General features: G+C 40.6%; 1 protein-coding gene across 9 annotated transcripts in view; it reads right to left on the bottom strand.

Moving 5' to 3' along the window:
• The window catches only part of LOC131049033 (putative ion channel POLLUX-like 2), a 383,365-nt gene that overhangs the window by 176,306 nt on the left and 183,385 nt on the right, over nucleotides 1-23,674 (bottom strand). For all 9 annotated transcript variants that reach the window (XM_057983566.2, XM_057983498.2, XM_057983206.2 and 6 more), the window contains one exon: nucleotides 5,309-5,395. In XM_057983566.2, the coding sequence (XP_057839549.2) occupies nucleotides 5,309-5,395 (87 nt within the window). The remainder of the gene's footprint in view (nucleotides 1-5,308; nucleotides 5,396-23,674) is intronic.

Raw genomic sequence — 23,674 nt, 5'->3', positions numbered from 1 at the left:
TAGTTATACCCAGAGAATCCATCCATAAATAAATAAATTTCATGACCGGCCACTTCCTCCAAGATGTTATCCGTAAATGGTATTGGAAACGGGTCCTTTATGGTGACCGCGTTAAGGCATCTGAAATCCACGCAGATTCGGATCTGGTTTGCCTCCTTTTTAAGGGATATCACTATGGGCGACACCCACTCGTTGGTCTGCACTTTAAAAATAATCCCGGCTTTGAGCATACGCTCGATTTCATCATTCACTCTCACAGCATAGTTTTTATTCATTCTGTACGGCCTCTTTCGTACAGGTACGGCCCCAGGTACGAGTGGAATTTGGTGTACACACAGTTCTGGCGGCACCCCCTTGAGGTCCTTGTACGTCCAAGCAAATAAATCCTTGTATTCCATGAATATTTTAAACGCGATGGCTTTCAGGATTGGATTCCACTCGTCGCCAACCAGGATGTTCCTTAACTCTGCTTCTGTGCCGAGGTTTGTAGGTTTTACAGACTCTTCATACCGGATTGGTTTCATCATGTCAAACCTATGTGCTGGTACCTCGTTGACAGGAGCATCCCCTTCCGTGTATTCCCTGTACGCTGGTGGAAATTCATTTTCATCCGGCTCCTCCTCAACCTGCAACATGTTGCACCCATACAGCAGCTCGTAGTCTTCCATTTGCTAGTGGAAGAGCCCATTAAGGGAATCGGTCTCATCTTCCAAACATCCTTGGATTCCCAAGAGGCCTTCCTCATCCGATTCCCTTTCGTACTTTCCTTCGCCAATTCCACCCTCACCGTCCAATTTCGATTCTGATGCGAGTTCTTCACTCACGAGTTGTGTTTTCAAGTCAATAATAAATTTTCGCCTGGCTTTCTCCATGGACAGTGTGTTATGCTTCCAGTTGTGATTTCCTCTGGCCGCCACCAACCACCCTCTGCCAAGAATGGCGTCGTATCCTTTCTTCACGAGCGAAATCACCACGAAGTCGAGAATGAATGGTTGTGTCCCAATGGTCACTTGTTGCGCCATGAGCGTTCCAAGAGGTTTAATACCATGTTGATCCGCTCCCAGTAAGTTAAAGGTTGACGGCCACAGTGTCGGCTTCCCAAGCTTCTTCCAGGTTTCTTCGGGAAGCACATTCACTCCCAACCTGCCGTCGACAATGGTGTCAATCAAAATGGTGCCAAGTATTCCCATTTCTACCACTGCCCGATGTCGACCACTGTATAGTGTCAGGACCAATGGGTCTGTTGGTGTTCTACCAGGAACATCCGTATTCCGGGTCACCCGACTTTGTGGAATTACTTGCACCTTACGTAGGAGTGTTGCACGTAATTGCGGCATCGTTTCCATGAGGTCCTTCATCTTCACAGGTACTTCAATCTACAGCATTTGATTCAGGAAATTTTCCTCAGCCTCAGAGCGGGAAGTACTTGCCGCTTCCTGAGTGTTCCCTTGTGCCAACATTTCCTTCGCCACTTCAGCGTTCGCCTCCAGCACCCACTGCTTCTCGGTGCGAGGGTTCGGGTATGTGGCCTTCTTCGCCTGTGACCGTGTGATTGCTAATACCCGTTCCTCCATCCTGTCAATGTTGAGCAGGTTCACTCGAGACTTTGGGCAAGTTCCATCATCGTGGTCTCCAGGCCCACACCATTTGCATAGTTTTTGTGGAGTTTCTTCTGAGGTGCATTCCTTGGCAAAGTGGCCCCATTGATTGCAGGCTCGGCACTGGATCATTGGCCGTCCCTTCGCATCATATTGGATCCGGCTCCTATTATTATTGTTATTATTAGTCTTCCCCCCTCGCCGGTTGTTTCAGTATCCACCAGATGATGCATTATTGTTGGCAGTTTACGAAGTTCCGGCGGCCCGCTGCTCTTGCATGAAGAGAACTTGTTGGCTCCTGGTTTTCATATTGTAGGGACATTCCTTTGTCAAATGTCCGGCAATCTGACAAATGTCGCAAAAAGCCTTCTTGGGGCAGGACCCCTTGGTGTGTCCATCACTCCTACACTCCGTACACCACACGTTGTTTTCTTCAGTCTTACTTGTACTCCCCTTCATGGTTTTGAATTCCTTCAGCATTCGCTCCATATCCTTTTGGAGCGCGTGCACCTTTTTACTTGATTGGCCACCGTTGCTGCTTTCCCCGGCAGAGTCTTCGTCATCATCGGATGAGGATTTATTACTTTTCTTCTTCTTTGATGTTTTGTGTTCGCTCTCCAGGTCCATCGCCCTATTATAGGCATCGTCATATGACATCGAGGGTACAATTTTCATCTTCTTCCGTAAGGAGGATTTCAACCCTTCAACGAACCATCGTTTCTTCAATCCATCTGCTAGTTTGATTTCCATTTTACCCAACAATTCTTTCAGCCTACAGCTGTATGCCCGTACTGTCTCCTTGGTACCTTGTTTGGTACTGTATATCTCGGCTACGATTTCATTGTCATCACGGAGCAACCAAAACTCCTTGAATTCCTTCTGCAGATTGGCCCATGTGGCCACTTTTTGCTTGTCAACATCGGAGTACCAATCTATGGCAACTCCGCGTACCGTGGCTGGGAACTGCTGTACCCAGTCATCCTGGTCCATCACTCCGTTGGCGGACCAAATAGTTTCACATGTACGGCAGTGTCGTACGGGGTCTTCCTTACCGTCCCCTGTGAACTTTGGCAATTTATGTTTACTTGCCATCCCTCCATTGGGTCTCACTCCTCCGGTGCCTTGTGTGCTTGTACTCGATGATCCTCCGCCTCCGCCTCCTTCACCTAACCCTCCACTCGTGGATCCTCCGGAGAAAGTTGTTGACCCTGAACCGCACAAATTGTCTCCCGAACGGTACCCTTGTGCTCCCCCGGCACCTTCGGTCGTCTCGCTCTTATTGGTTGTCTACCTCCGGTTGTCCTCCGAAATGGACAAGTTCTTTAGTAGGTCTCTGGTAGCGTCGATCAGGTTTAGACTTCGCCTTGTTTGTTCCACCAACTCTTCGCGACTTCTTACCCTACGGTGGTATTCTGGCGAACTGTAGAGTTCTCCTTCGGCACCCTCCGTGACTTCTTCTAGGTTCCCTTCGGGCAACCTTACGACAGTGTAGAGAGTGTAATTCTCTCCGTCTATCTCTGCCTCCGCAAACCTCCATGACACCTCCTGGGTTCCCTTCGAGCAACCCCTCGGTCGGTCGTCCGTCGGCAAGCTGCCTTAGCCTACGCCTTCGTTCTATCTGTTGTCTGAGATTCAACGCTCTTTGCGCCACTTCCCATTCGTCACTTTGTATCTTTTTATTTTTGTCCTTATTTATTATATTGGGCATAAATCACTTCCGTACATAGCAAGCACACACCATGTACACAAAACAAAAAAACTTTTATTACTTCATCCCTCGTACATAATGTATGTCACTGACATACTCATTACAATGGGGGTGTTCTTATTTATTCTCTCTGACTGTCAGAGTTCATGTATTGCACTCATCTTCTTGGCACTCCCTAAATTCCCGTAGAATTTGCTGTCGTCGGTTCTCTCGGTAGATATCTTCCCTTCGGTTCTGGAGAGCCAAAAATCCTTGTGCCAAAAGGTTAGGCAGTTCGCTCATCAACCGATTCACAGCGAGGCTTACTCCGAGCGAACTCCACATAGCATCTTCTGGGACATCTTTGGCGGTGGCTTCCCTCCGTACGTGTGTTTCGATTGCCGCCTGTAGGATGCAAGAGAAATCCTTCGTGAGTGTCTTTTCCCCCTCGAACAATTCTTTGGGTTCTCTATCAGGGTCACTCGTTCCTTCTGGTAATGGTTGTCCCATTATCCGTGTGCCATGTAGTACGTCCTTCTCCCCGTTGCTCCCAGGTTTTTACTCAGGCAACGGTGCCAAATGTTTTCCACGTAGGGTGTCAGGTTAAGACATTGCATAAATGACAGAAGTACACAAAATATATGGAACTCACAAGTATTCTATTGATTCATAATAAGCCAGTACATACAACGATAGCAATATGTTCGACTACAATCGCATGTCCAAAGACTGGAAACAAATACAATATAAAGGAGTCTGGTCAGTTACTCGGTGCCAACTGCCGACAACCAACGGGTTAACTACCGATGCTAACACAATTTACCTTAATGCTTAATTACCCGACAACAAACAGACACCTCCTTTAAAGTCATTAGGAGGGAATAAATGCAAGGATGTCAGACTGCACAATGGCATGGAAAAGTTTGTATTTTGTCAATCACTCAAACTCAAATCCAGAGCGCTCATAGGAGCCAATGATCTGCCTTGTATTTGGAGGGTCCATCACCAATTACATGACTTTGGATGCATGATAAAAGAGACAATCTAACAGAAACTTTGTCAACATAATCACATGTTTAGAAAGAAACTATTTGGGAAGGTGATTAATACAAGACCCCATTCTTCAAGGAATGATCAGATAATTCCACTTGCATGATCATAAAGAAGTAACTCAGAAAAAGCCATCAGAAAATTGCATAGATCGGGTCTTCTAATTCTTTATGTAATTAGCAAGTTCTACATTCTTACCATTGTGTGTAATCACTTTACAGATCAGAAAATCAGACATAGTAATAGTAGTCAGAATGAGAACCTTAGAATCATTATGAAGGAATACCACACTGCAATAATCATTAGCATATTTAGACTTTGATAGATATTATATTTTTACAGTTATTGTTTCACTCATTCAAGTAGGATCATTGCTTGTTATTTAATCATCTCATCCCAAACCAAGATCTTGACAATTGACCTCTTATACAAAGTAAGTTGATAACACAACTCAATCAATTATAGACAAACTTACTTAGAGAGCTATCAAGGTACATTAGAACATAAAATCAACCCTAAAAACACTGTAAAGTTTGTAAATTGCAAGTAGAAATTGTCCCATTTCAGATTAGTATTTGATTTATAGGGAGCTTCCCTTCTAATTTGAAGAATGGTTTTACCATACATTTGTTTTATTTTGTGTTGAACTGAAAGGTGTGAATTAAAATGCTAACATGTAATTGGTTGTTTCTAGAGTTAAATACTACTTCATTTTGACCTTCCTAATTGGTACTACTTTAACCACAAGATATTGAGTAAAAAGGATTAAATTTACCACCTAAATTTTCAATCATAAATTCAATCCTTAAAAATTTTGCACCTCATAAAGGATTGCTCAAAACAAACAATCAAAAAAGCATTCATATCTCCTTAGCTAGTTAAATAAGTGGTGTCTCTACGAAAAGTATTAAATATTATCATTTATAGTTGCATACAAAGAAATAGTTGTGCATAATTGGTTAAAATAACAAACCCATCATCTTTGCTAGCGAGAATAATGACTGAACGTGCTCTATCAACAGCTGCTTTCCGAAATGATTCGGCATTGCTAAGGCTTCCACTATATGAAAGTAGATTCATAACAAGATGAAGGTTAGGCATCTATTAATGCAATATCATAAAATAGATCTTTTCACTTTAATAACATGTCCAATATCCATATTTTCTTTTGTGCCTAAAAATAAGGATATACCATGCAAAATATAAATGCAATTAAAAATGAATATATCTACAAAATATCTTTTGATCAACGACCCCAATACGAAATATGAATCATTCCTAACTGAAAAAAAATAACATTACACCTTTTATATCTAACATAAATAGAGTATATTATATTGATAAACAAAGTTTACATGGTGAGGTTGTTTTGAACAAAATAGGCAAATCTAACATACCAAACACAAAAAGAACAATTACACAAGATTTTAATGAGTGGTAGGAGAAATGATTGCAGCATATTTGTAGCAAAACACAAAACAAGAATAGACTAGTCATTAACAAAATTACAATCCACTTATGATTTTTAAATGGAAAAGACAACATAAAGGAAGACAGATTTTCTTGCCAAGTAGAGATCATTAGCTGTTTGCCTAAGGAATAGGAGAAAGAACACTTTCCTCATCATAGGTCCCATCTATACCGTGGATGAGGAGGCTTGCAATTCGTACAAGGTATGTGATCAAGTGCCTCAAATATCGGTCTCAGCATCATTGACCTAATGCTTGGCTACAAGGACCATTTCAATAGGCTCCTTGATGATGTACGTTGTTTGTGTTCTCATAGTTTTAGACAGACAAATGCCATATATACATTCCAAGGTTCTCTCCCTTTGTTTTACAATCCTCTGCTTCTCAACCCAAGAAATAATATAGAAATAATATCTTTTTTTTTACACTATTTCATAGCACCGTGAACCATAACAAGTTGCTATCTAGGAAATTCAAGATAGTTGTAATGGTATCCCTCTTTGCATTGATCCTTTAATTTGCTTCATCGAGGTGTTTCTCACTTGATGCCTCCTTGCGTATTGATGTAATCTTGAGAGGCCTCGACGTTGTTTTGGATTAGTTCCTTCTTTCGCTTGTCAATATTTAACCTCCTCCTTGCATTGTGATCCTAGTTATAATGTCTTGATTCCTTAAGATATTCCTCTTCATATTGTAACGCTAGCCTTCAATGTTCCTCCTTCATTCCATCTATCTTGAAAAAGAAAGAGAAGACACCTTGGATTAAAATGCAAGACATTGATGCTAAGACAATTAAAATTGAAAATCTTGCATTCTTAGTTTATGTTGAATTTCCCATGAGAATCAAAGTGGTTTGTGCTTTCCACATGTTCTATGACAAGTAGGCATATCTCCCCTTTGCACAAGGAATTGGGCAGGCTTCCATAGTAGTCAAGAACAACAAGTCGGGTTTCAGATATGTCCATAGATAAGTAAGAGTGCATTTTCACCTTAGTCAAGGACAAATAGAGGACGTGTATTCACAGTGCTCAAGGACAAAGTTGGATGGATTTAGATGTGTTCAAGGACTAGGAAAAACGCATTTTAGATGTTGTTAGGGACTACCTTGAACGCAAATCACATATACTCCTAGACATTCTAAGTTGCAAATCCATGTTGTACAAGGACAATAAAGGGTGGGATTTCACGTTCTGCAAGAACAACTTATCAGCGGGATTTAGCTTTGTTCAAGGACTCTTCGATGGAAATCTCTAGGATTTATCATTTTCCTTGGAATAATTTCCTAATGCCACCATCTTATGCTGAGTAGGTCATATTACCTCATTCTCTTCCTACACGGGTTTGAGAGGTACTCACAAACAACAAAAAAATTTCAAGGTAGGTTTGAGAGGTACTCAAGGACAACCAAAAATGTGCAAGGCAAGTTTGACAGGTGTCCCCAATGACAGGGACAAATACAAGGCGGGTTCCCATATGATGTAAGGACAAGGACAACTGAAGGGCACAGATCCATGGTGTGGTCGAACAAGTTTTGCTGGTTCCGGTTCGGGTTCGAAGAACCCGGTACGCCGGTACAGCAAAATTTTGAAAAGGGGTTTGGGTTCTTTTGGGTTCGTTAGTACAAAAACATGTAAATTTTATATATATATATATTGATATTTGTGAAGCCTATAAGCATGAATTAATATTTGCATGTCACATAGCATCATATAAACAACAAAACAAACATAAACTTGTAATCATAGCATCATGATCATACCATAATTGATAATAGCATCATATACATCAAGTTTAATATCAAAATGACAAAATATTCAAGTATCATTGTTTCAACTTTCAACAACATAAACTTAAAGTTTAATCATCAAATGGATCATCTAATTCATCATCCTCCTCCTCCTCCTCCTCCTCCTCCTCCTCCTCATTGACATTGACATTAGATGAGCCAATGCCACTTGCACTTGCACTATAAGTTGGTTCAATTTCCGAGTCATCAAGTGTCAATGCAAGAAGCTGAGAAGCAGGAGCATCCAAATCAGTATGCTCTGGCTCTATATCCCACATCTTTGTTTCCCCTTGTGTGTAGTCATGTTGTTTGTGTCAAAGAAGACGTAGGTTCGAATGCACATATACTAAATTCTCTGCTCTTTTTGATAGCAGCCTATTGCGCTTTACTGAGTGGATGAAAGAGTATGTGCTCCAATTTCTTTCTAAAGCAGATGAACTAGCAACCTATGAAGACAAAGTAAACAATTAAAGTTATACATTAATAAAAATAAAATTACTAGCAACCTACGAAGACAAAGTAAACTATGAATAAACTAAAACTTGTAAATTTAAAATTTTAATTAATTAAACTTACTTGCGATAAAACTTTTATAGCGAGGGGTTGTAGGTGTTGGAAGCATGTGCCATGGAAGTACCACCAGCTATGAGCATCCTTCTTGGATCTATGACGAAGTGCATCAACACTTAGACCATTCCCATTTGCGAATTCTATGAACTCATTTGTAACAACATCTCGCAAATCATCATCGGGATATAGCCTAAGAAATGCTGCCTTGTACCCATTAGATACTTCTAGATCTCTCCATGGTGGAATCCTTCCTAGTTTATCAAGAAACTGATTGCTATAGTACTTAGGTGTCAAGGCATAGGCAAGAAGGTGCAAAGGAGTGATCAACTTATGAAAGATCCCTGATGGATCTTTTAAGCTGACAGGCTGTAATTTTTAATTATTTGTTTTAAAATAATTTCTTCCTGTTTACTAAATGATCTTTTAGAGAGAGACAGAAGTTGCAGAAAGGTTGTGTCTTTTGTTTTTGTTTGTATTTTTCCAGATATAGGTAAACAATGAATAACAACAGCAGCAAATATGAAATAGGCTGGAAAATAATGTGCAATAATATAATATTCAGCCAATCCAGAATAGCTACAAATCGTACCAGGCAAAATACATAGATGATATGCCAGCAAAGTATCTACCCACCAAAATAATGTTGCCGGCTGCAAGAAAGACCATCCACGCACAATGAAAAGAGATGGCTAATGAATACCAATCAGCAACCCACGTGCCAACTGGAAGGAGGCCGTACGGCTGCTACAATCACGTCCAGGCAGCCAAGGAACTCCCACGTGCCAAGCAATATACCCAATGTCCAAAGCCAAAGCTCTTCCAATGCTGAACTTGCACTCCAATCAAAGTCTGAAACCAAATGAAGTTGCTGAAACCTTCTATTGGGGTTTGCGTCCCAATATCCAAGCCCTGGGGTTTGCGTCCCAGTTCTCCAGAAATCGCTCCTCAGAGCAAATTCACAAATGCCAAGTTTGAAGATGTAAAAGATCATAAAAAATGAGCCAACATCTCCTTTTATCTCCCTCTCAAAGCTACTCGAACCCTAAAGGGAGAATATGCTTTTACCTTTATTAAATAATGGCATATTCTTAATTAAAAAGGCCTTTATGTATAGGAAAAACACCCCTTTCGTCAAATAACAAAACTCAAGGTGCCAGAAGGTCTCCAGATGATGAAAATAAGTTATAATAATTCAAGACCTTTCCAACGAGCTATAACACTTTCCAACGAGCTATAACACATAGGCCTGCCTGACCAGAAGAAGCCAAAATCCCCTTATTACTCCAATTAGCTATATAAATAGCTTTATTTAATTAATAAGACGCTAACTTAGGAAATATTAAAAATATATCCCAAATAGCCATATAATGCTCATCTGACTCCACAAGTCTGAAACGGAGCTTGCCACCTGTCTGTGACTATTGTCGGAAATCATGGATTCTCGAGCAATCTTGTCCCTAAAATGTAGGGATGCTCCTAGAATCTAGGAAACATACCCAAATCTCCTGAAACTGAACCCAAGGAATAGTCTCATGGTAACCCAACCGTGGGTACTGTCAAATCCTCCTAAATAGTAGGAATAGCCTCCACAAAAGAAGGAAATGCCTCCTAAAATTAAGGAACTGCTCCAAACTGGTCCACTACTGCCAGAATACCAAATCCCAAACACTGAATATCCTCACTGAGTCTCTATCCACCACTGTCAGCCTACAAGACCCCAAAATAAGCTGACTCACATGTCTCTGCTAGACAGAGCTAAAGAGGGGACATGAAAGTCCTCCCCTCTCGGAGATGCTTGCCCACAAGCAACTACAAAGCTGGATGCTGCAAAATAGACTCACCCTCCCAAGTGGCATCCTCTATGGGAAGACCCCTCCAGCGTACCAAATACTCCCGAATCACCCGGTTTCTCAGCCGTCGTTCCCTCACCTCAAGAATCTCCTCAAGAACCAGAGTCAATTTACCTTCCTCATCCATGGGAGGCAAATCGGGTGATGCTGTAATATGTTGTCCCAGGGCCTTCTTCAGGCATGACACATGAAACACATTATGAATTTTACTGCCAAGTGGTAACTCAACCTCATAAGCAACCTCTCCAACTCACCTGAAAACTCTATATGGTCTGTAAAAACGAGGTTTGAGCTTCTCAACTCCCCATAAGCTATTGTTATAACTTAGACCAGCATCATGAATGAGGTTGTAAATGTTATTATACCAATGCCAACCAAGGATATCGATCTCGTTCTCAATGTCCATCAAGTAGTCATATCTCTTCACACTCCCATGCAACTCAAGCACTGATGTAGACCATGATAAATCTGCAAGTGCATGGGAAATCGCAGTAGGACAGCCACTAACTACCAGAGAGTCAAGGAAGATTGAATCACCAACCAACAAACACATAGCTGCCATATCACATGAAATTTGTGACACATCCAAAGAAGAATTGCAGATGCCCTTATCACTAAACAAAATTGTTTCTTGGGTGGCTATTCCACTACGAATGATATCCATAAAGTCATTGTGCTCATCCATGATTGCATATCCTTCAAATTTGTGATCATCATGAAAATCCAATGATGCAATATGTGACTCCTCTAAAATTGGTTTGCAATCAACATACTTACTTTGCTTATGCTCAATCTCTAAGTCTTCTTTTCTTGGAAGAAATTGTGATCGAAGATATGCAACTCTTTGTTGTCTTGCCTGATTTAAACGTTTGTGGCGCTCCTTGATTTGTTGTAAGTGCTGCCTTGTCTGGACAAAAAACAACTTAACCTGTCGTGCTCTTTCTAGACCCCCTTCATTCAACCTTCCAGACTGTTCTATCTGAGCTGCTCCAAAGCGCATAAAATCAGTCCCATGGTGAGATGCATCATCAAGCTTATCGCACAACATGAATTCACCTTGTGTAACCCCATGGTAGAATCTCTAGCACTCATCTCTTCATGCTTAGAATTTGCATTAACTTGAAAAAGAAAAGGTATTTTACTGCTGTTATAAAAATCAGAATGACTGTCATGTATTTGTGTCATGTCATCAACTCTTACGTGTACCTCTTTATTGAAAATAACACAAGCATTTTGAGTGCTATCACTTATAGAATATCCTTCATTTGTTATTCCATGTATCAAGGTGGCAAACTCTCGAGAATGAGAATGTACACAACTGTTGTCTCTAATCAGAATTTTGGGCTCCTCCTTTATACTTTCTTTCGAATCATCAAACATCACCAACTCTTGACTTGTCCCATGTCTATCTTCCCAAAATTGAATGCCAACATTAGATGACTCGATAACATTGTCTTCTACATGAGTATGGGCTGCTAGCTCACTGTTATTACCTTTCCTTGTGTTTCCTTTGAAGTCTTCAACACTGAATTGTACCTACACACTCTTGGCTGCCACATCTTCAACAATAACCATTAGCTTCCTTGGCTCTTTGTTCACTGCTGATATGCCTATTGTCGGTGTGTTATTGATTTTTCTTGTCTCAACTGAAGTACTGCTGTCAACATCAACTACTAACTCAGCATAAGATAAGCCTTGCTCCTCATTATGTATGGAGTAGTGTACGTCACAAACTTCTTCAGACTGATTTAATACTGTTGTTTTGATATAAACAAATCCAGTCCTCTTGGAAGAGACATCATCAAAATAACCATGATTAACCAATGTATCATGTATACCAACATTTGCAAATTCAATTTCACTACTTGCTCCATGAATAGGAGTTGCAAATTCATGTAATTGAAAGAGGATGATGCTGCTGTCCTTAATCATAGACTTAGGAATGATTGTAGCCTTTCTTCCATTACCTTGGAAAACTTCAATGCAAGAGTACACTTGCATACATTTGGCAGTCCAATCAAGTAACATATCAAGACTTGAGATTAGGACATCATTACACTCAAGCAAAGTGTCAACATCATAAAGGTGAGACATCAACATACAATCTGATTTGTGTTCTTCTCTAACTGCTATTATAAAATCAGATTGTGGGCAAATAGAAGTTCCCACCACAACCTCATGCTTATTTATCCTTTCATAAATGTCAACCATGCTATAGTTGTCTTCACTATCCTTCTTGGATTTGTGCCCATATGAAGTCAAAATATTTATGTCCCAATTTAGGAAATCAGAATTATGTTCAAACCTTCCCAAGGTGTCTTCATTTCCATTCCTTGTATTGTTCTTGAGGGTAGGGTCTCCTTTCATGAATGTTGACCTATGAAGTGTACCCTGCTGCAAGTAACATGGATTTATAGCTTCCATAGCTGCCTTTAATCTAATCCATACCTTCACCTCCATGATTGCTATGCTTTTCCTTACCAATTGTCTCCAAGGTGTAGTATGCAAAATAAACCAAACATTATCAAAATGCAAGATCTTCTTAGTAGACAATCTCTTGGACTCCATAATAAGCTCTTTAAGATAAAATGCCTCATGTGACCTTAATAACTGTCCTTTCATTGTAGATGATGCATGATTCGCCAATTTGAAATGAAATATGTTCCATTCCACACAAATGGATATGTCACTTGTGGCTAGTCCATCAAGTGTGTAAATATCAACATTAAAGTTTTGAGTCTTCACGGAGCTCTGTAAAAGAAGGAAGTCATAGACTTCATAAGGCAAACTAGACCAAACTGAATTTCTTGAATCATACCTCCTTTCTTCTTCACACAATGTAACATGCTCTTCTTGTGGGCTTACCTCAAGAAGCTTTTCCCTTGTAAGCTCTTCATCTACACATTCTTCCCTTGAAAGAAATAACGATCTAATGTATGACTGTCTTTGTCTTCCTGCATTATCAAGCTGATTGCATCTTTCCTTGAACTCTTGCAAGTGTTGTCTTGCTTGGGTAGCAAGCATCTTTGCTTGCATAGCTCTATCTAACCAATCTCCATTCAACCTTTGGCAATGCTCTATATCTGCTGCCCCAAAGTACACAAAATCTGATTTATGATGGGTTGTTTCATTCATGCTAACCTCTGATTTTTCTTCATGTATGGAATTGGTCTCAACAATAGAGTCAACTAATTCACTAGAGAATGCATCTATTTCATGTAACTCAACATTCATTCCTTCAGAGCTGTTTCTACTGTCATACTCTCCGACAGAATCCACCTGTAAGACACCTTGCAAGGATGTAGAAGTCTCATATGAATTATTCCCTAATGCTGAGATTTTATTTCCACCAATCAAATCTGCCTGGCTATCAAAGTCATCAACTAATTTTCTGCCAATCTCATTTGCAGACATCATTTCTTTTGCTCCTCCACTGCTTCCTTGGTTCTCAAATGATTCATGTTGCCTCCTTGCTTGATGACGTGGACTCGAAAGCATCAAGTCCTCTTCATCGAGTATTCCCATGAATTGTGTGAAGGAAAAACAGTCACATATCTTTTCCCGAAGGGAACAATACTTGTCATAGTTGTTTATAACTATGTCATTCAATGTCTTTGCAGGAGTCCTCCTCTTTGTACTAGTTGATGAAGTCGTACCCTTAGAGTGTTTGGAACTCCCTGAAGGTATTTGTTCAAATTTTTTCCCTGTTTGTTTATTCTTAGACAACCCTGTCATGATGACCAATTTGGTCTGCAACCAAGCTTCAATATAAAATCAAACTACTGATCTTCACCCAACAGGCTGGCAAGATCAAGGCTCTGATACCACTGAAAGATCCCTGATGGATCTTTTAACCTGACAGGCTGTAATTTTTAATTATTTGTTTTAAAATAATTTCTTCCTGTTTATTAATGATCTTTCAGAGAGAGACTGAAGTTGCAGAAAGGTTGTCTTTTGTTTTTGTTTATATTTTTCCAGATATAGGTAAACAATGAATAACAACAGCAGCAAATATGAAATAGGCTGGAAAATAATGTGCAATAATATAATATTCAGCCAATCCAGAATAGCTACAAATCGTACCAGGCAAAATACATAAATGATATGCCAGCAAAGTATCTACCAACCAAAATAATGTTGTCGGCTGCAAGTAAGACAATCCACGCACAATGAAAAGAGATGGCTGATGAATACCAATCAGCAACCCACGTGCCAACTGGAAGGAGGTCGTACGGCTGCTGCAGTCACGTCCAGGCAGCCAAGGAACTCCCACGTGCCAAGCAATATACCCAATGTCCAAAGCCAAAGCTCTTCCAATGCTAAACTTGCACTCCAATCAAAGTCTGAAACCAAATGAAGTTGCTGAAACCTTCTATTGGGGTTTGCGTCCCAATATCCAAGCCCTGGGGTTTGCATCCCAGTTCTCCAGAAATCGCTCCTCAGAGCAAATTCACAAATGCCAAGTTTGAAGATGTAAAAGATCATAAAAAATGAGCCAACATCTCCTTTTATCTCCCTCTCAAAGCTACTCGAACCCTAAAGGGAGAATATGCTTTTACCTTTATTAAATAATGGCATATTCTTAATTAAAAAGGCCTTTATGTATAGGAAAAACACCCCTTTCGTCAAATAACAAAACTCAAGGTGCCAGAAGATCTCCAGATGATGAAAATAAGTTATAATAATTCAAGACCTTTCCAACGCGCTATAACACATATGCCTGCTTGACCAGGAGAAGCCAAAATCCCCTTATTACTCCAATTAACTATATAAATAGCTTTATTTAATTAATAAGACGCTAACTTAGGAAATATTAAAAATATATCCCAAATAGCCGTATAATGCTCATCTGACTCCACAAGTCTGAAACGGAGCCTGCCACCTGTCTGTGACTGTTGTCGGAAATCATGGATCCTCGAGCAATCTTGTCCCTAAAATGTAGGGATGCTCCTAGAAGCTAGGAAACATACCCAAATCTCCTGAAACTGAACCCAAGGAATAGTCTCATGGTAACCCAACCGTGGGTACTGTCAAATCCTCCTAAATAGTAGGAATAGGCTCCACAAAAGAAGGAAATGCCTACTAAAATTAAGGAACTGGTCCACTACTAGAAGAATACCAAATCGCAAACACTGAATATCCTCACTCAGTCTCTATCCACCACTATCAGCCTACAAGACCCCAAAATAAGTTGACTCACATGTCTCTGCTAGATAGAGCTAAAGAGGGGACATGACATCTTATTCCACCTCTCTTCAATAATTACTTCCAGTTCTTTGAAGAATTTCTCCTGAGGATCATTCTCTTTTTCATTTATAGTGACCTTTATTTTTTCAAGCATTGAGTCAATGCCATCATAAATCTCACCTATGCAAGGCCTATCCATGTCTGTATAGCGAATCACTCTCATGATGGGCTCAGTGATACTTAGGAGATATGTAACAAGATCCCACCATTTCTCATTCAATATTCTATCCCTAATTTTTTATGCCCTCTCAGTGCTACTTTGCTTCCTGTTGTGCAAATCGCACACCCATCCCCGTCTTGGACAGGGACCCCCAGTTTGTGCCTTTCTGTCCTGATCCTGAAATTTGGCTAAGTCTGGAATTCCCTGATCCTGAAATTTGGCTAACTCTGAAAACTGAGGAAACCTCCAAAAACTAGAATTTGCAATATAACTCCTGGAGGGCCGAAACCACTCTCAAACATCCTGAAAGTATATATGGAATATAACTTAAAGTATAAGAAAGGAGAAAGACATATGGAAATCGAAAAAAAGGTATAAAGGTGCGAAATCCTACAAAGCTCCTCCAGATCCGAAGTTTGCCTTGGACACCCATTTTCGGACCCCAGCCCCGAAATTTTAAAACTCAGAAATTTGTAAAACGCCTTCAAACTCCAATTTTGTAAACATGTTTAGGTCCGAAGTTCACTTATTTTGCAAAAGGTGGTTTAGCTCCGAAAATGAGAGTTCACCAAAAACGTGAAGTCCCATTTTCGGACCCTAGGGGCGAAATGTTTGAAAATCGCGATTTGCGAAATATATGTAAGCTCCGAAATTTGCAAAAGGATGGCAAGGTCTGAAATTCGCCTTAAGTCCTCAGACTTCGGACCCATGAGCCAAAAGTGAAAGGTTTTGAAAATTCAAAAGTTCAAATGCTCCAAATTTGCAAAAACGCCAAAGGGTCCGAAATTTTTTGCAAATTTCAAAAGGTGCCCTCCGTTCTCCGAAATTTACCAGAAAAGCATGAGAGTTAGAGTTTTAAAATTTGCAGAAGTTCTCCAAACCTCCAGAATCGCGCCATAAACCCATTTAAAACGTCCAAGACTCCAAAGATAAAATACGCAGAAATAAAAAACCAAGGATCAGATTTCACAATCGAAGAGAAAGAGAAGCATTTTCAAGATACATCCCGCAAAGAGCTTCTCAAGCCAGACGTCGTACCTAAATTTAATGTTTGTTAAAATTAAATTATTTAATTTTTTCAAATTAATTTAATGAAATGAAGTTGGTTGATCGCAGAACGTCATCGAAGAACCAGGAGAAAGACCTGAAAATGCAAATCAAGGAAGGATCGCAATTCAAGGCCAGGCGCTGAAGATTGAAAAAGAAAGATACAGGAGCGCAAGAGCAACCGAGCATTAGGACCCGTGCCGTTGAACATAGATGAAGTTGTTGTGACCATTTCACACATCGCCCCATCGCAAATGGGGACCCCCTCTTTTTTGCTTGTTTTTGTTCGTTTTCGCTTTCGTTTTTAGGGTTTTGTTAGTCCGTTAGTTGTCTGGATTTAGGGCTAAGCCTTAGGGTTTTAAATTTTGCCTTTTCAAGCCAAAATCCAGTCGCTTTTGAGAGCTTTTTGAGCTTCTTTCCTAGAAGCAAATTTTTGAATGCAATGAATTCGCCAAAATGGTCTAATTTTCAATTGGAATGTTCATGCAGAGCTTAAACTTGTCTAAAGGATGACCGTCAATGTGAATTTTTGTCTGATTGAATATTTTGACCAAATTTTGACTTTTTTGAAGTTTGATCCTGGGCATTGGAATTGATTTGTTTTCGCCTCGTGAAGTGTTAAAATGTGAAAAATCTTGTTATTTTGGCCTGTAGGAGCAAAATCGCTCCTGTCCCTCAGTGAAGGACGGGAGCTCAATTTCAAATATCTCATTGTCCTTGCAGAGCCCAGACAAATTTTACGTTTGAAATGATGAAGAACGACGAGATCTTTTCATTGAATATAAATTGAAGATTTTCATGAGCACAGAAAGGTCTCCAGAAGGAAAATCGCTCCTGTCCCTCAGTGAAGGACCGGAGCTACAATTCAAATTTCGCCATGCCCATGCAAGATTTTGATAGCTCAGCAACTGGAGGACGTCCGAAGGAAGATACTTTGCCAAATGAATATAATTTGAGATGCAAAAAATGAAGGAAAATGACCTATATTGACCAAATCGCTCCTGTCCCTCAGGAAGGGACCAGAGCGATTCCCTCCATTTTGCAAAAACCAGACAAGGGTCAAGACAAGTTTACGTTCAAAAACGAAGGAGAACATGGGATGAACGCATTGAATATAAATTGAAGATTTTTGAACGTCCATAACAGTGCTAAATGCCTAGTTCGCTCCTGTCCCTCAGGAAGGGACCAGAGCGATTTTTGATATAATTGCTCTTCTTGCAAAGTTACAAATGATGTCAAGGCATGAACGAATGGAGGGAAGAAGGACGAGTCCGTTGAATATAAACTTAGAGCATGGCAAAGTAAGATGAAAGCCACAGGGGAAAAATCGCTCCTGTCCCTCTCCAAGGGACCAGGGCGATACAAGGGTGAAGATACGTCCCTCTCAAGTTCAAGGTCGTCCCTCCAAGGTTCAAGACCGATCCAAGCCAGGACAAAAGGTGGCGAGGACATTTCAAGGCATTTCCACCAGGCGCAAACGTTACAAAGGTCATCACATGGAAGGATTTGTACTCTAAAGACCTAGATCGCTCCTGTCCTTTGGTAAGGGACCAGAGCGATATCTACATAATGGCGTAGATTTCAAAAGGCGAACAAAGTTTCGAGCAACCAAGAAGGTCGAAAGGACGTCATTTCACGCAATGAAGTTGATTGCAAGTTGGTACAAACAAGAACAAGCATATAATGATGAACTTCGCTCCTGTCCCTCAGGAAGGGACCAGGGCGATGTTAGATGCATTGCCCATTTTATGCAAAATTTACGTAAGGACAAAACATTGCAATGTTCTGGAGGGTCCATGGTATGACAACAAGGTGATAAACAAGAGAGTTGAACGTCCAAACATCGCCAAATGGTGTAAAGGCCCCACATCGCTCCTGTCCTTTGGACAAGGACCAGGGCGATCCTATCAAAAGCGCTCATATTCCTCCAAAATCGAAACAAGGCGAGGTTAAGCAAGACAAAGGAAGGCGTTTGGAAAACATCACAATGAAGGATCGAAGGTCAAAATGCATGTTGAACGTGAAAAAATCAAGATCGCTCCTGTCCTTTGGACAAGGACCAAGGCGATGCTATTAAAACACTCCCGTCCCTTCAAAGATCAAAGCGAAGCAAGGTTAGGTAAGGTGAAGGACGACGTTTGAAGGACATTACCATGAAGATCGAAGTACAAAGTTGACAAGGCCAAGGAAAACATGTGGATCGCTCCTGTCCCTCTTCAAGGGACAAGGGCGATGATCCTTATAACATCGAAAGTACCTTGCAAAAGCAAGTGGAAATAAGCGCAAAGGACACAAGCAATGATATTTCGAAGGTCAAAGAACGCAAGGTGAATGCGAGATGGACATGAAAACAAGAAGATCGCTCCAGTCCTTTGGACAAGGACCAGGGCGATATGCACTTAAAGGACACCCATATGCGCACACAAGGCGATCAAATTCGAAGGACCATCAAGGTGATCGATTTTTAACGTGGAGATGAAGGAGTTGGACGTAAGAAATGCAAGAATCATGCCAAAGATAGTGAATCGCTCCTGTCCCTCTCCAAGGGACCAGAGCGATGAGGTACGTCCCTTTGTTTTCCAATTTTGGCGCCAAACAAACAAATTTAAATTTCCTTAAATGCTAAATCGATTAAAAAATTGAAAATCCATTTTTATTTAGCATTTAATATGGCGTTATCTTTTATTAATTATATTTTGCCTTTATTAAAAATCGAAATTCTCATTTAAAAAAAAACGCAAGGCATTAATAATTAATTATTTAATTAATACAAAAATCGGTTTGAAGCGCCCAATTAGGCAAGTCGGCCTTGTTATTTTATTGCAAATCATTTAAAAATGGTTTTATTTGTCAAAGTCGGCCTAAGAGGTGAAAGGGTATGAGCGCTATTTATAAGGGGAGTGAAACGTTCATTTTTACATAATCATTTTTACCTTCCTTCATGCGAATCAAGAAGAGGCGAATATAGTGCGAAGTGTGTTCAAAGGTGGTGCGATTTCAAACCAAAGGTGGCGCTAGTATCATCTTGTGTAGAGTGCGAATTGCGTTGAAGGCCAAAGGTGGTGCGAATTTCATTCATCCAAGGGTGGCGCGCTTAGCTATCAAAGGTGGTGCGATTCCAAACCAAAGGTGGTGCGAATTTGAAGATCACGCCTAAGGCGAATTTGCTAAAGACTTGGAGATTTATTTGTGCGAATTTGAAGATCCATTTGAGACCACGTCCAAGGCGATAAGTGAAGATCACATTCTATCCAGAGGTGGCGAAGTATATTTTGAGGGAACCATATTGAAGATTATCTTATACCTCAAATTTTGCCTAGGCGAATTTTGTTTTTGCATTCTAGAGTTAGCTCTCTATCGAGGTATGGCGATTTAATTATTATTGTTTTATTCATTCATCGTCATATTTCAATTTTTGAAATTTTGATTCTTGAATTTCTCTCAGCTCAATCGTTGTATTTTAGGAAATGATAACTCTAGGGACTTATCATGAGGTTTCCTAAAATCTATCTCTCTTATCTACGTTATTTGTTTCAAAAATCTATTTCTTATAGTGAAATGTTGTGTAGGTATGGCGACCCCAAAGGCGGGAGCATCCACCAGTCGCTCGGCCCTCATGAAAGAAGATCAGAAGACCGAAGAAGTGGAGACTAAGATCGTGTCCAAGTGGAGCAACATTGGAGATACAAGCTTGGGGAACTTTAGCACGAAGAAGTTCCGAGAGGTCCCTTACATCGGCAAGCCATCACCTGTCGCCCGGAGAATAATAGAAAGTGGCATCATTAAGGCGGCCGGTTTTCCTCCAGCTATTCAGTGCCACGAGTTGATGATCGAGTGTGCCCGTCATTACAATCCACAGTCCAGGACAATTGTGTCCAATGAGGGAAACATTTTGGCGTACCTTTCAGAGGAGGCCATAAGTGAAGCCTTTCATCTTCCAGAGCACAGGGACATGATATACAAGAGCATTGAAGGAGCCAGATCAGTGTACGATGATGATCCAGATGCTTGCCTAAGCATAATCAACAAGAACTGGCTACTTAAGAGTCGTCCCCGTCTGAGCAAAGTACCGAACACACCACACAGGATTGATTTCCAAGAGGAGTACAGAGATTTGATCACCATGCTCAACAGAGTTACAGGAGCACCTCATGCCTTCTATTTTGAGAAATGGATGTTTTACTTCATCCAGGTGATTGTTCAAGGAAAGGGTACAATACATTGGGCTAGGATAATTAGCCATTGCTTAGACGTACAGTTGAGAAGACTCAGGGCCACTAAGTCCTTCCACATGAGTTCATATGTCATCTATGCCTTAATCAGGAGCGTTGAGTACGCAGGACTACCTCACAGAGGAGTGATTGGAAGAGGACCCGGCGAGGTCAGAGTTTGTGAATCCTATACCTACTTGCATCATCCACCAGGGAAGAACTACAAGTTAATCAATGATACTTTCACGATGAACATCACCAGGACGTTGCAAGGAGGGATTCACAACAGATTATCTCAGGATGCCCAGGAGTTAATCAAGAGGTACGGTGCTTGGTTCATTCAGTTTCCTAAGTTCACTTACATTAGAGTGTATGGATGTCCTTTACCTCCATACATGTTGCCAAGATACCCGACAGACAGGATTGTGTTACTTGAAGTAACAAGGCAGTTGGCAGCATATGTGAAGGCATTCAGACACAGACATCAGAATGGAGTTCAGGTACCTATTATTTTGGGTAATTCGGTTGAGGTATGTCCCAGTGTCTCAGCCATGGATGATGCAGAGAGGGAGTTAGCCTTGTATCCTTTTTCATCTTTTGCTTGGAGGAATAGTTTTGATCCTCATGGACATTTAGAGGAGACAGTCGGTAGAAGATTTAGACATGAGTACCAGATTGAAGATTTTATGATGAATCTCCTAGATGATCTCGAAGTGAAACGTAAGATACATTCTAGATTGCCTCTGGATTTCATCAGGAAATGTAAGATTTACAGAGTAGCCGACCAAGCTCAGGACAACGGCAGGCACATCCAATCTTCATATGATAGAGAAAGCAAGACAATAAGTTTGAATTGGAATGAGCCCGAGGCCGTGGATTTAGATGGATTGATGGCACCAGTCTTGTCTTGTACTCGCAGATGGGTAGATGTTCAGCACCAGAAGTTGAGAGAACAAGGCATAGCCATGTCTTTTACTTTGGAAGAGAAACCAGCCGAAGGTGGAGCCAGCGTTAGTGAAGGCAATCCTAATCCTAGGAATTCAGGTGAAGGTAACCTTCGATGTGCCAGTGAGGGCAATCTCCATTCGAGAGGTTCAAAGAGAAAGGAAAGATCAGAAAAGAAAGAACCTTCCAAGAAAAAGCAAGGTGCCAACAAAGATCAGACACCAGGTATTTCTTCCAGGCCAGAAGATAAAACAGTTCGAGTGGAAGAATCCATGGAATCAATGGTACAGAATGACAGGCAGGAGGGAGAACAGGCACAGCATGTTTCATCCGATGGATCTCTCCAAGACTATGATTTAGAAGAAGATAATGAAGTAACATCTCCTCCCAGACAAGAAGAAGTAGTGCACAAAGAAATTCAAGTTCAAGAGACAAGATCAAATATCCCAGATTGGTTGAAGGAAAGATTGACTAAGGTGATCGTAATTGAGGACGAAGACAGTGCAATCGATCTAGAGAGCCTTGTTGGACGTTCACATATGACAACAGAGAAGAAGAAGGCTACAAAGATGTCCAAGATGATTCGAGATGAGACTGGATCTAGAAAACTGCAGGTAGCTACACCGGCAGCAGACAAATATGAGGGTGAGATCCTAGCGGAGGACTATGATATACAGACTATTGAGTTAGGACCATCCACAGCAGAGCAGACTTTAGATGATGCCACCGACACATTTGAGGCATTGAAGGACAAGTTCAGAGAAGAAGTAGAAAAGAATAGAAAGCTTGAGAAAGAGGTCGGTGCATGGAGAACATATTTCAGTCACATCAATGAACCTTTGGGACGTCAGGATCCAGTTAGATCACCATTGCAGGCATTGCCCCTTCAATCAATCAATGAAGCGGAAAGATTCAGGAATATGGTCCAGCGTACATGTAATTGGATGGATAGATCTCACACGGTGGCCATTGAGTTTATTACAAGGATGTCGAAGATCACTCACCAGGCTATCCAAGTCCTTGAGATAATCCACAGACTGATGGCAACAGTAGCTGCATTTGCCCACACCAAGGACGTTGTCATTCCTGTCTTGAAAGTTATAAGACATACATCCAGAAGAATTTTAGCACAAGAGAAGATCTTGGAAGGCGATTCTCACAGTTTGTTTCAGTGGTCAACCTTACTCCATATAAAGAGTGTTCTCTTTGAGGACATCAGTGTTAGATGTGGTCAAGTTGAGGAGGTGATCAATCCGATCCAGGACAGAGTATTTGAGGTACTTCGTACCATTCTTGGCAGAAGGATCGAGGTCGAGACAGATGTGGATTTACAAGAATTTGAAGATAGAATCAAGATCATCTTTCGCAAGGACGCAGATGTTACAGATGAGCAGTATGATCAGATGTATGCCACCATGCTCCTAATTGATAGAACTAAGGAACTTGAACCTACCTGGGACACAGCTCTTCTAGATGCATTTGATCAGGTTATCCACTTAGAAGAGAGTATCAAGAATCTTCCCGAGATTCCAAGCACAGAAATCGAAGGAATTGTGACAAAATTCATTGCATATGCTAAAAAAGAAAATTGGAAGGGGAATAAGATTCTAGATGAAAGGTTGTTACAGATGACATGACATCTTAATTCTCATTGGCTGATACCTCCTAGATTTTTGTGCCAAATTTAATATTTGGCTATGTATTTAATATTGTTCAGTAAAAAGGAGGTCATTTGTAACAAACCCTAATTAGGGTTTAGGTGTCATGATCTTGTCCATTGATTTACTTTCAATCTGGACCTTTCATTGTAACTGGGGATGCTATTTATACCCCCATTTTTCATTTCATTTATATCAGAATAGTCAATAGAGAAATAGAGAATAGAGTTGTAAGCAATTTTTATGTTGTAGCAAGATTGAGTCTTGAAGAGAGAAGTTCAAGCAATTGTTGTATATGATGACTTGGAAATCAATAAAATATTGAAGTTATGGTGTTTTGTTGCAAGTTCCTTGAGTTATCTTCATGGTTGTTGGATGTACTTGAATCACGCTCAA

Source organism: Cryptomeria japonica, chromosome 2 (genome assembly GCF_030272615.1).
Source record: "Cryptomeria japonica chromosome 2, Sugi_1.0, whole genome shotgun sequence".
Taxonomy (NCBI): Eukaryota; Viridiplantae; Streptophyta; class Pinopsida; order Cupressales; family Cupressaceae; genus Cryptomeria; species Cryptomeria japonica.
Note: the sequence above shows the minus strand (reverse complement) of the source record. Positions and strands in the feature narration are given on the sequence as shown.